General features: G+C 50.7%; 1 protein-coding gene across 1 annotated transcript; it reads left to right on the top strand.

Annotated features, from left to right (window-relative positions):
* Positions 1-441: 441 nt before the first annotated feature.
* Ap2m1 (adaptor related protein complex 2 subunit mu 1) lies at positions 442-9,670 on the top strand. Its single transcript, XM_004654339.2, has 12 exons — positions 442-565; positions 2,502-2,618; positions 4,197-4,462; positions 5,404-5,486; positions 5,863-5,868; positions 6,037-6,172; positions 6,267-6,408; positions 7,325-7,444; positions 7,536-7,671; positions 7,767-7,864; positions 8,346-8,457; positions 9,080-9,670. Exons 2-12 carry the CDS (start codon positions 2,545-2,547, stop codon positions 9,212-9,214), a joined length of 1,308 nt encoding a protein of 435 aa, XP_004654396.1. The 5' UTR covers positions 442-565; positions 2,502-2,544; the 3' UTR covers positions 9,215-9,670.
* Positions 9,671-10,790: the final 1,120 nt, after the last annotated feature.

The following is a 10,790-nucleotide window of genomic DNA, read 5'->3' as shown; positions in this document are numbered from 1 at the left end:
AAAACCTTGGGAGAATCAAGGTGTCAGCAGTAAATTCAGCACTAGCTCACTTCTGCCAAGTGTGTGTGATTGAAACGTGGGAATAAATCCTTGGACAGCAGAGACAAATTATTGATTTCAATAAGCAGCATTAATTCTCTGAAGCATTCGGAAAACATCGAACTAGGAGCTGTGGTGGGGGTGGGGAGGCAGGGAGCATTGCAGAAACTCCACTTCCCGGAATGCTCGGCGAGGAAAATGGAATGAATGGGGCGGTGTTTGCGAGGACGTGTTTTCCGATCAGGGCCGGCGCGGACAACGTCTCGAAGACAGCCGGTAGTTGTAGTTTCGCTGAGCCGTGGGGGGGGAGTCGGGGAGCTGTCAGACAGACAGATGCTCGCGGGGCTGCTGGGAGTTGTAGTCCGCGCGGGAGGCGGGAGCGCGCGCGCAGGCGTAGCCGAGGTCGGGGCGGGGCCGAGGCACTGCAGTGAAAGCCGAGGCCGCGGACGGGCGAGCAGGGGGCGGGCGGACATCTTGGGATTCCGAGAGTGGCTAGGCCTGCCGAGGAGGGGGCCGCTGGCGCCAGGTAAGCTGGGGGTCTGGATTTTAGAGGTCCTTACGGGGTCGGAGAAGGTGCCGCGGGTCGCCTGTGCCGCCGCTCAGCCTTGCCTTCGCCTGCACTGCGCCGGGCGCGAAGCTAGCTGCCCACACCCGGGAGTGGCCCAGCCTCCAGACCCGGGAGGGAGGGAGCCGACGACCGGGCGTGGGGCGCCCTGGGCGCGCTGCAGTGCGGGCGCGGAGCGGCGCCCTCCGTCCGAGCCGCCGGCCAGAATCCTGGAGCAGGGACGCCGCGCGGCGCCCCTTCCCTAGAATCGTGACAACTCCCCCCTCCCCCGCAGCCCTCGGCTCTTCCCGCTCTGCTCAAGAACAAATCCCCCACCCCCATCCTCCGAGACAGTGACATCCCCGTATGCCGCTTCCTTGGACGGTGACAGGCTTCGCACCGTGCGGTATCCCCGCCCTCCACTTCACCCCACGCCTCTTCTTCCTCAGACCTGTGACAGTCTCCCGCACCCCATGGTACCAACTCTTCGCCAGCGATGTCTCCCCAGATCCCCGCCTGAGAAAAACGCACCAATCCCTCATGACCATAGAGTAGACCTTGTCCCTCACTTTTCCCCTCCCCCCCCGTCAATCTCTGCTGGTTTTCCTTTCTCAAAACTTTGACCTTTGCCATAGATAGTGGCTTTCCTTTAGGGAACCCCCCCCCTTTGCCACCCGCAGTTTTTGAGGCTATGGGATCATCTGAATATAATCCTGGTAATTATTGCCAGTCCGTCACTACTCCATTCCAGTTCAGAATCCAACCTCTGGTTCTCGTGCCTGAGCTACCCACGACTTGATTTGATACCCGTGGACTTGGTCCTTTGCCCAAGACTCCATCTCCATTTTGCATTTTCTCCCAGTTTCTTGAGAACTGAGAGATAGACTGTGTCCACTACCTTGAGAGATTTGTCACCGGTCCGTGTGACAGTGAAAGACACAGGAAGGCTTTATTTTCCAGTTTGGGGACGTCTGCTAGACTTACCCTGGGAAATTAATACCTGGGCCTATCCAGGAAATCTAGAACCAAATTAACCCCTTTTCTCAAACAGTCTCAATTAGTTTGACCCAGATACTTAAAGATAATTCAGGTATTCCGACATCCCTGCCCGTTGCTTATGAACACACAGATCAGAATTGAGTTCTTTGGTGGGTCTGGGGGTGGGGGTCACAGTTTTGACCTGTTAATTTTATAAATCTGCACGCGCTCTTCATTTTCATTGTGCTCTGGAACTCTGAAAGGGGCAGGGTGGTTAGAGGTAACTGTAATAAGCAGCTTGGGTCATTGAAGTGTAGCTTCCCAGTGCTGGTGCCTGTTCCCTTTGCTTCTTGCTTGCTTCTCTACCTGCCTGAGAGAGATGTGCCTGCTTAGGCCACATTCTTAGAGCCATGCTGGGCCCCAAGGCCTCCCTTGTCTCCCCTAGGACACACTGCACACCCTTGCCTGGAATGTGTAGACTTCTGGAAGTTTAGGGTGGTGGTGCCTGAGAAACAGGGCTCTAAGAGGTTGTGCCTGGGGGCTCCAGGCCTGAGCCAGCTGGAGTAATTCCTAGCGCCATTCCTGCAGCCGCAGGCAGGCCTCAGTGACTCACTGTTTGGAGGCTCAGCCAGAGTCTGCCCTGGAAAGGGCTGTGAAGAGAGGATGGGGGGTTATTCTGGCTCAGCCCCAGAAAAGGGAGGGTCAGAGTGGCTTTAGAATTCTGGACCTAAGGGGTTCTGTTTCTTTCTCCCATCCAGTATGGGATAAACAGGAACTGGAGCCTTGCTGAGGGGGAGGGGCCTGCCTGGGAAGGGTGCAGGGTCACTTGCTAGAGGACTGAGTCAGGAAAAAAGCTGAGCCAGTGACCTCCGCACAGCCCCACTGGGGATCTTGGCTGGGGTTCTGAAGACTTCTCTTACCCTGCCCCCACCTGTCCTAGGTCTGTTCTCAGAGCGATGGGCTACAGAGACTGAGCTGCCGCCATGATTGGAGGCTTATTCATCTATAATCACAAAGGGGAGGTGCTCATCTCCCGGGTCTACAGAGATGACATCGGGTGAGTCTCCCCTGGCTGAGTCAGCTGTGCCTTCACACCGGCCCCCAAGCCCCTCAGACCCAGCATGCAGAATAGCCTGGCTCCCATTAGGACTGGTGGCACTGTCCTGACAGCCAGGCTGGGACCTGCGGAATGATGGCCTGTCACAGCTTTAGAAAATGCTGCCCTTCCTACCTCCTGTGTCTCTTAGTTACAGACCTGGTTGCTGGAAATGAGTGCTTTTACAGGGTAGGTTGGTTCTTTCAGGAGGAAGCTCTTTCTCCAGTGGGTGGGGTTAGTGCCAGGCTATGGGTACTAATCTACCTAACTCTTGCTCTCAAAACCCTTCTTAAGTTGAAAGCCTTTCCTAGACTCCCTTGAAAGCCTTTCTAGGCTGCTGACTCAGCTGATTTCAGTTCCTCTGGGCCTTTCCCTGGAGGAGAGGTTGTGAGCAAGCTTGATGTACTCTGTGGGCCATCTGAGTAGGTAGACCTGAACAGCTCCATGTCCTCGCGACCCTCCCTCAGACTTGAACAAGAAGTTACAGCCTTACTTCTTACTCTGCCTCGCCATGCATGCCATATTTCTTTCCGGAGATGCCTGTACTAGCCTCAGCTGCTTTAATGAGGTTAGGCCCCTCTGGTTCCTACTATCCTATTTTTCTTCCTCCAAGAAGTTGAGATCAGTTGTCACAGAATGGGACTGCTGTGGGATCCCTACCTCCTTGGCTCCCTGGCTGATGGGCTAGCTTGGCTTTGTCTTTGAGGCTGTTTGTCCCTTGATTGGTGGTGAGGCTGAGCCAGACTTGTGGCAGTGCCTGGCCTGGGCTCTGCCCTCTTGTGCCTCTCCCACCTTGGTGACTCTGGTTAAGCCAAGGCTGGGTCATATGACACCTTGCATGCTTTTGTTGCACTTCTGCTTCCATCTTGTGTTTGCTGCCCTCCCTGGTATGTTGTGTGTCTAACCCACTCTCTCCTTGCTGTCACTCTCCTCCTCTTGCTGGCGTCATTTCTCTCATCCCATCTCATTGGCTGCTGTAGCAATCGGTAAGCAGCCTGTCAAGCTGCCGCCCAGGTACAGGCGGGTGGGAGGGCCCTGCCTTCATTGTTTTCCTTCACCCTTGTCATCTGAACTTGCCCTGGGGTTAGATCCTGGGCAAGAATAAGTGGCAGCTCCATTGCCCCTTGGTACTTCTCACCCTGTAGATTAGATCCTTCTGTGAGGTTACACTGGTTTTGTTCAGCTTCCCCACCCATGGGCTCACTAGTGGTCTCTTTCTTTGTAGGGCCTGGAATTTACTGGGAAGCTGGAGAGGTAGCAGTTAGTGTATAACTGGAAGTTGGGGCCAGGCCTGGGAGTCAAGTTGTTGAAGTTATAGCTACCCTCCCATCATTGCCACTTGACTTCCCTGTTTCTCATGGCCTTCAGATACTAACCCAGTGCAGGCTCTCCTCCCATGTCTCCACTGGGAGCCGTAAGATGGGAACTACCCTGTGGGTAGGCCTTGACTTTTGAGTACGAGTCTGAAGTCAGCAATGTGGAGGGTGGGGTGAGGTTTGGCTGGGTGCTAAGCAGCCTCCATGCATCCTCTTCCCCTAGGAGGAATGCAGTGGATGCCTTCCGGGTCAATGTTATTCATGCACGGCAGCAGGTGCGCAGCCCTGTCACAAACATCGCTCGTACCAGTTTCTTCCATGTTAAGCGGTCCAACATCTGGCTGGCAGCTGTCACGAAGCAAAATGTCAATGCTGCCATGGTCTTCGAATTCCTCTATAAGATGTGTGATGTAATGGCCGCTTATTTTGGCAAGATCAGCGAGGAAAACATCAAGAACAATTTTGTGCTCATATATGAGCTGCTGGATGGTAAGACAGGCGGGACTGTTGGCTTTGGTGGGGCTTAGCCTAATTGGGTGGGGCCTGAAGGCCAGAGTAGGTCCGAGGTTTCAGCAAACTCTCAAACTGTTTCCTATGTATCCGGTCTCTTGGGTTATGATCACTATGTTTTTAAGATGACCAGTTCAAACCCAGACCAAATGGTTGCTTTGAAGTGGAACAGAGAAATAGGCCAGCAGGTGGGGGTCAGCAAGTTTTTGGTCCTTCCTGGGATAAGAACCTGGCTATAGAGTTGGATGGCTGAGCTTCCTATATTCTTGTCATGTTTGTCATTTGGGTTGGGCCTTAGCTCACTGACTGTCTTCCCAGCTTTCTGTCTCAACAAGTACTTCAGAGCCTGGGAGAGGGAGAAATCTTAGAGGTACCTTGGGATGTATTCTTATCTTACTCCTTTCATTGTGTAATAGTGATTTCTTCCCTTATCAGCATTTGTTTTCTAGAGAAAATGAGACCTCAGGGCATCTTAACCTCTCACCTATTGACTATGTGATTTTCCCCTGTGATTTGTTTAAAAAGAATAAAACCTGGGCTAGAGAGATGGCTTAGTGGTTCAAGCACTTGCCTGTGAAGCCTAAAGACCCAGGATCGGTTCCCTAGGAGCCACCTAAGCCAGATGCACAAGGTGGCATTTGCATCTGGAGTTTGTGTGCAGTGGCTAGAGGCCTTGGTGTGCCCATTCTCACTATCTTTATCTTCCCCTTCCTCCCTGTCTCTCAAATAAGTTTTTTAAAAAAAAAAAAAAAAAGAATAAAACTTTATTATGAAGAACAAATCAAAGACCAAATGCTGCAAAGCTGGAAGTCCTTGTTGCAAGTAATCCTGCACAGGCTTTGGGAACAGGCTAAAGGAAGGACTAGAATGAAGGCGTCTTTGGTTTTATCTAAGTGCTGATAATTCCCTTCCTTTTGCAGAGATCTTGGACTTTGGCTACCCACAGAACTCAGAGACAGGCGCATTGAAGACTTTCATTACTCAGCAGGGCATCAAGAGTCAGGTACTTGTATTGTACCTGGTGGGTTGGAACCCAACTTTGCTTTACCCCTGCTGGTCCCCAGCCTTGCCCAAGCTGATTCATGAGCCTGCCCATAACAGGAAGTCCTGGCCTGAGCCTCCTGCTATGGCTGCAGGCCTGTTTTGCCCTAGATGGCCCTCCCACTCAAGGAGCAGCCAATTCAGCATCTCTGTTACCAGGAATGCAGCTCAAATGGTTTCTTCTGCAGTAGAGCAGGAAGTGTGGGCTTCTTTGGAAGCCTGCTGTTCCTCAGGAGAAGAGCATGTAGGCTGTCCTCTTGGATCCAAGCCTCATGACATTTTCCTCTTTTTCTGCTCCCCACCCCGGCTGTTTCCTGATGGAACCCTGCTGGCCTCAGCATCAGGTAAGTTGTTCCTTCAGCTTCTACCTGGCTTTGCTCCATTCCTATAAGCTGTGCCCTGTAGGGCTTGTAGAGGAGGGTGGGTTGCATGGTGAGGTTGGCATATGAAAAGAGAGTGATAGAAAGGGAAGAGGAGTGAGACCATTGGCTGTTTGTCTTTATTCCCTGTAGACAAAAGAAGAGCAGTCTCAGATCACCAGCCAGGTGACGGGGCAGATTGGCTGGCGGCGGGAAGGCATCAAGTATCGCCGGAATGAGCTCTTTCTGGATGTTCTGGAGAGTGTAAACCTGCTAATGTCCCCACAGGGTAAGGGCCTTCTCATAATGGAAGGGAGCCACAGTAGGATCTTGGGCCTGCCTACTTGACTCAGCTGCTCCCTGTTTATCTGTTCTCCTACCAGGGCAGGTGCTGAGTGCCCATGTGTCAGGCCGGGTCGTAATGAAGAGTTACCTGAGTGGCATGCCTGAGTGCAAGTTTGGGATGAATGACAAGATCGTCATTGAAAAGCAGGGCAAAGGCACAGCTGATGAAACAGGAAAAAGGTACTTGAATCAGGGAACCTGGAGGGAAAGAGGGCAGGCCTAGTGTTCAGTAAGGCCTGATGAACCACAAATTCCATTTGTTTTGTGTTTTTTGTTTGCTTGTTTTTCGAAGTAGGGTCTTACTCTAGCCCAGGCTGACCTGGAATTCACTCTATATTCTCAGAGTGGCCTCGAACTCACGGTTATCCTCCTACCTCTGCCTCATCCTGAGTGTTAGTATTAAAGGTGTGCACCACCACGCCTGGCTGCAGATATTATTCTTTATTAAAAAACAGTGCCACAAACTTGAGGCCAGTGTGGTTTATACAGTGACTTCCAAGCCAGCCAGAGCTACATAGTAAGACCCTGTCTCTCAAAAACTGAAAAAAGGGGGCTAGAGAGATAGCTTAGGGGTTAAGAAACCTGCAAAGCCAAAGGATCCTGGTTCAACTCTCCAGGACCCATGTAAGCCAGATGCACAAGGGGGCGCATGTATCTGGAGTTCATTTGCAGTGGCTGGAGCCCCTGGTGTGCCTGTTCTCTCTCTGCTTCCTTCTCTCTCTCAAATAAACAAATATATTTTTAAAAATTTGAAAGGTTGTACAGCAGAAATAAAAAAAAAAAAAAGGGGCTGGGCGTGGTGGCACACGCCTTTAGTCCCAGCACTCGGGAGGCAGAGGTAGGAGGATCACGATGAGTTCGAGGCCAGCTTGAGACTGCATAGTGAATTTCAGGTCAGCCTGAACTAGAGTGAGACTCTATATCCCAAAAAACAAAAACAAACAACAACAAAAAAACACAACTGAGAAAAGGAAAGAAAGCTGAATTTTGGCAGCTTTCCAGAGCCTATGGGGCCAGTGTGGGGTAGGTGGTCTTCCAGCCTGACAACTGCCCTTCCTCCTGTATCAACATGACGCTCTCCTGGTTCTGTTTGCAGTGGGAAGCAATCAATTGCCATTGATGACTGCACCTTCCACCAGTGTGTGCGGCTCAGCAAGTTTGACTCTGAGCGCAGCATCAGTTTCATTCCACCAGATGGCGAGTTTGAACTCATGAGGTGCCAGGGGCTGTGAAGAGGCAGGGCTGCTGCTGGGGGACGGGCAAGGGGACAGAGCCTGTTGTGCCAACCTTGGTCTCCACCTCCCAAGGTATCGCACCACCAAGGACATCATCCTCCCTTTCCGGGTGATCCCACTGGTGAGGGAAGTGGGGCGCACCAAACTGGAGGTCAAGGTGGTCATCAAGTCCAATTTCAAGCCCTCACTCCTAGCCCAGAAGATTGAGGTGAGAACAAGGGAGCTAAGGAGGAAAACATGTTGAGGAATGAGGAAGGTTGCTGTTAGGGCTTGACCAAGTTCTGATTGGTATATCACTTCTAGGTGAGGATCCCAACCCCACTGAACACGAGTGGGGTGCAGGTGATCTGCATGAAGGGGAAAGCCAAATACAAGGCCAGCGAGAACGCCATTGTGTGGAAGTGAGTCTTTGAGAGGCCCAAGATGCCATAGTGTACCTCTGTCCTCTCATGTGGGTTGTGGGTGTGAAAAGTGTACCTGCTTCTCTAGGAGCTTGTGCTTGTGTTGCTGATCCCCACACTTGTATATGTTCGCACACCTGCACTTGAGCTCATATATGTGCTCATGTTCCCAAGAGGCTTCAGCATTTCCCACTTGGTCTTGTGGTATGTCTAAAGCAGACGGTCAGGGTAAGGGATATTTACCATCTGTCTAAGCAGAAACTACAACCCCAATTACTAAAGGAGTAAAAGCAAATAGTTATCGGGTCCTGACCATTTTTCCTCGTCCTGGCACCTTCCACAAGCTCCTAGGTGTTCTGTCTCTCTCTCCCCTCCTCCCTCCCTCCCTTCTCCTGCCCCCTACCCTGAAATGGAAAGCCCTGACTTTGAAACTCCTACAAACTACCCCATGCATAGCTGCCCCTTACCCCTATGTTCCTAGGATCAAGCGCATGGCAGGCATGAAGGAATCGCAGATCAGTGCAGAGATTGAGCTACTGCCCACCAATGACAAGAAGAAATGGGCTCGACCTCCCATTTCCATGAACTTTGAGGTATGGCCGAGGAAGGGTCTAGCACCCTGGTGGGCCCTTGAGATCAGTCTCTGTGCCTTAGATGAAGAAGGCGGCTTGGAGTGGGGAAACGTCTTGAATTTATAGGTCCATTCCTCTTCAAGCCTCCTAATAGAAGTTGAAGTCTACTCTGATAAAAAGCTTTGACTCTCTTGGCTTGTCACAAAACAATTCTTTAGAAAAATTGAGACTTTGAATGTTGGGCAAGATTGCAAGTTTCCTTACAGACAAGACAATGAGCTGACTTTGCTTTGTGCTTGTCAGACATATAATTTTCTCCACTTTATTTTTCAAGTCCGTAATATTGAGAAGGATCAGAATGTTCTAAGTCAGTCCTCGGGTTGCTGAATCCTGATAATTAAAGGAATTGGTTCAAATTATCACAAGTGGGGCCTGACTTTAAACCGAAGATAATTGCTACTCTCGGATAAGCTTTCCTCTTAGAGGGCTTCCCACCACCCCAGCTTCCCCCAGTTGCTTTCAGGACCCCAACCATTCAAAAACATCTGTAGTACATAAGGTGGGGCTGAACTATGGAACTTGCCAGGGGAGAGCAGCTGTGAGAGGATGGCCACATTGCTAACTTCATCTGTCTCCCATCCAGGTGCCATTTGCACCTTCTGGCCTCAAGGTGCGCTACCTGAAGGTGTTTGAACCGAAGCTGAACTACAGTGACCACGATGTCATCAAATGGGTGCGCTACATTGGCCGCAGTGGCATTTATGAAACCCGCTGCTAGTTGCCTAGTGGCAGCTAACCCACCTGCCAGTTCCCCCTTTCCACAGGTCCAGCTGCCACCACACATCAGTGTCTCCTCCCTCTGCTTTGCTGCCTTCCCTTTGCATCAGCCCAAGTCTAGGTCTGGACCAACCACATGACAGTGGGACTGGTGAAGCAGTCCCCACCCTAGGCTTCCTGGGCAGGGTGGTTTTGAGGGCTTTTGCTCTTCCATCTGTTCTGACCTAGGGCCAGCCTCTGTATTTTGTGACCAAACCCAGATGGGCCTTGCTCCTCTCCACCCCTGTGGCCATACTTCTGGAGTGAAAGGGTTGACTGCCCCTCACCTTGGAGTTCCCCCAGAGGCCAGTAATGGATCCCCAGCCCTCATTCCCTTCTGCTGTGGGATAGTGTGAGCTTTGTTTTGTACACGTGTGACTTCATCCAGTGAAAAATCCAATAAACTCTGTAGAATGGAGTTGTTGGCTAAGTGTTGATACGGAAACTGTATACTGCCCTTTTTGAGTCAAATTTTGTATTCTGAATGCTTTCAAGGCTCTTAAAAAAAACAACAACAAACTTTGTTCATTTATTTGAAAAAGAGAATGGGTGTGCCAGGGCCTCCAGCCACTGCAAACGAACTCCAGACGCATGTGCCACCTTGTACATCTGGCCTACATGGATTCTGGGGAATGGAACCTAGGTCCTTTGGCTTTGCAGGCAAGCACCTTAACCACCTTAAGCCATATCTCCAGCCCACTCCCTTATTTATTTATTTTGGTTTTCTGAGGTAAGGTCTCACACTGGCCCAGGATGTCCTGGAATTCACTATGTAGTCTCAGGTTGGCATTGAACTCATAGCAGTCCTCCCGCCTCTGCCTCCCAAGTGCTGGGATTAAAGGCTCTTGTATTCTGCTTTGGACCCTGCAAGCCTCGTGGGTGTAGGTCCAGGTCTCCTGCTCCCCTAAGGAAAACAACTATCAAGGGAATGCAGTCCCACCTGGCCTATGTTCCCGGTGAAGTCTTTCCCTAACTCACTCTAAGGCAGGTTTTTGTTTTGTTTGTTGTAGGTGTTCTTGTGTGGTGTGACAGGTCTTTTGTAGCATTGGCTGGACAGGAAATCACTTTGTGTAGACCAGGCTGGTCTTGAACTTCTGACAATCTTACTGCCTCTGCCTCCCAAGTGCTGGGATTTCAGGCCTGTGTCCCACTCCCTGCTGTTTTGTGAAGGGCCAGCTGGTTGTGAATTCAGAATCCTATTGCCTCCACCGATTAAGTGTGGGAGGCAGTTTGTTTGTTTGTTTTCTGAATTAGCACTAATTGAATAAGGTTTGTATTTGGTCCTACAGCCATCCTGAAAAACTCACTTCCTAGTTATGTCCTTTGCTCGGTTAGCCAGGGTGCCTGAATCCTGGTTCATTAATGGCCATAAGGAAGATTTTGTTTTCTTCATGCATCTTATCAAATTCCTTTAGTAGATACTTTCACCCCTCAAGAGTCCCTGAAGAAAAGTCTCATATATCCTGCAGGTATATTAGGACAGATAAAGAGCAATTTTATCCTCACCATTTATAATACCTTGTTTGGTTTCAACCTTC

The sequence above is a fragment of the Jaculus jaculus genome, chromosome 5 (assembly GCF_020740685.1).
Source record: "Jaculus jaculus isolate mJacJac1 chromosome 5, mJacJac1.mat.Y.cur, whole genome shotgun sequence".
In the NCBI taxonomy this organism is placed as follows: domain Eukaryota; kingdom Metazoa; phylum Chordata; class Mammalia; order Rodentia; family Dipodidae; genus Jaculus; species Jaculus jaculus.
The sequence above is the reverse complement of the archived record's forward strand: the minus strand, read 5'-3'. Positions and strand labels throughout refer to the sequence as shown.

Bases quoted from the DNA above. Each gene is read 5' to 3' on its own strand.
- Ap2m1 (XM_004654339.2), top strand. From the start codon at position 2,545: ATGATTGGAGGCTTATTCATCTATAATCACAAAGGGGAGGTGCTCATC. The intron at 2,619-4,196 runs GTGAGTCTCCCC...CTCTTCCCCTAG, and splicing joins GTCTACAGAGATGACATCGG to GAGGAATGCAGTGGATGCCT. The intron at 7,865-8,345 runs GTGAGTCTTTGA...CTATGTTCCTAG, and splicing joins GAGAACGCCATTGTGTGGAA to GATCAAGCGCATGGCAGGCA.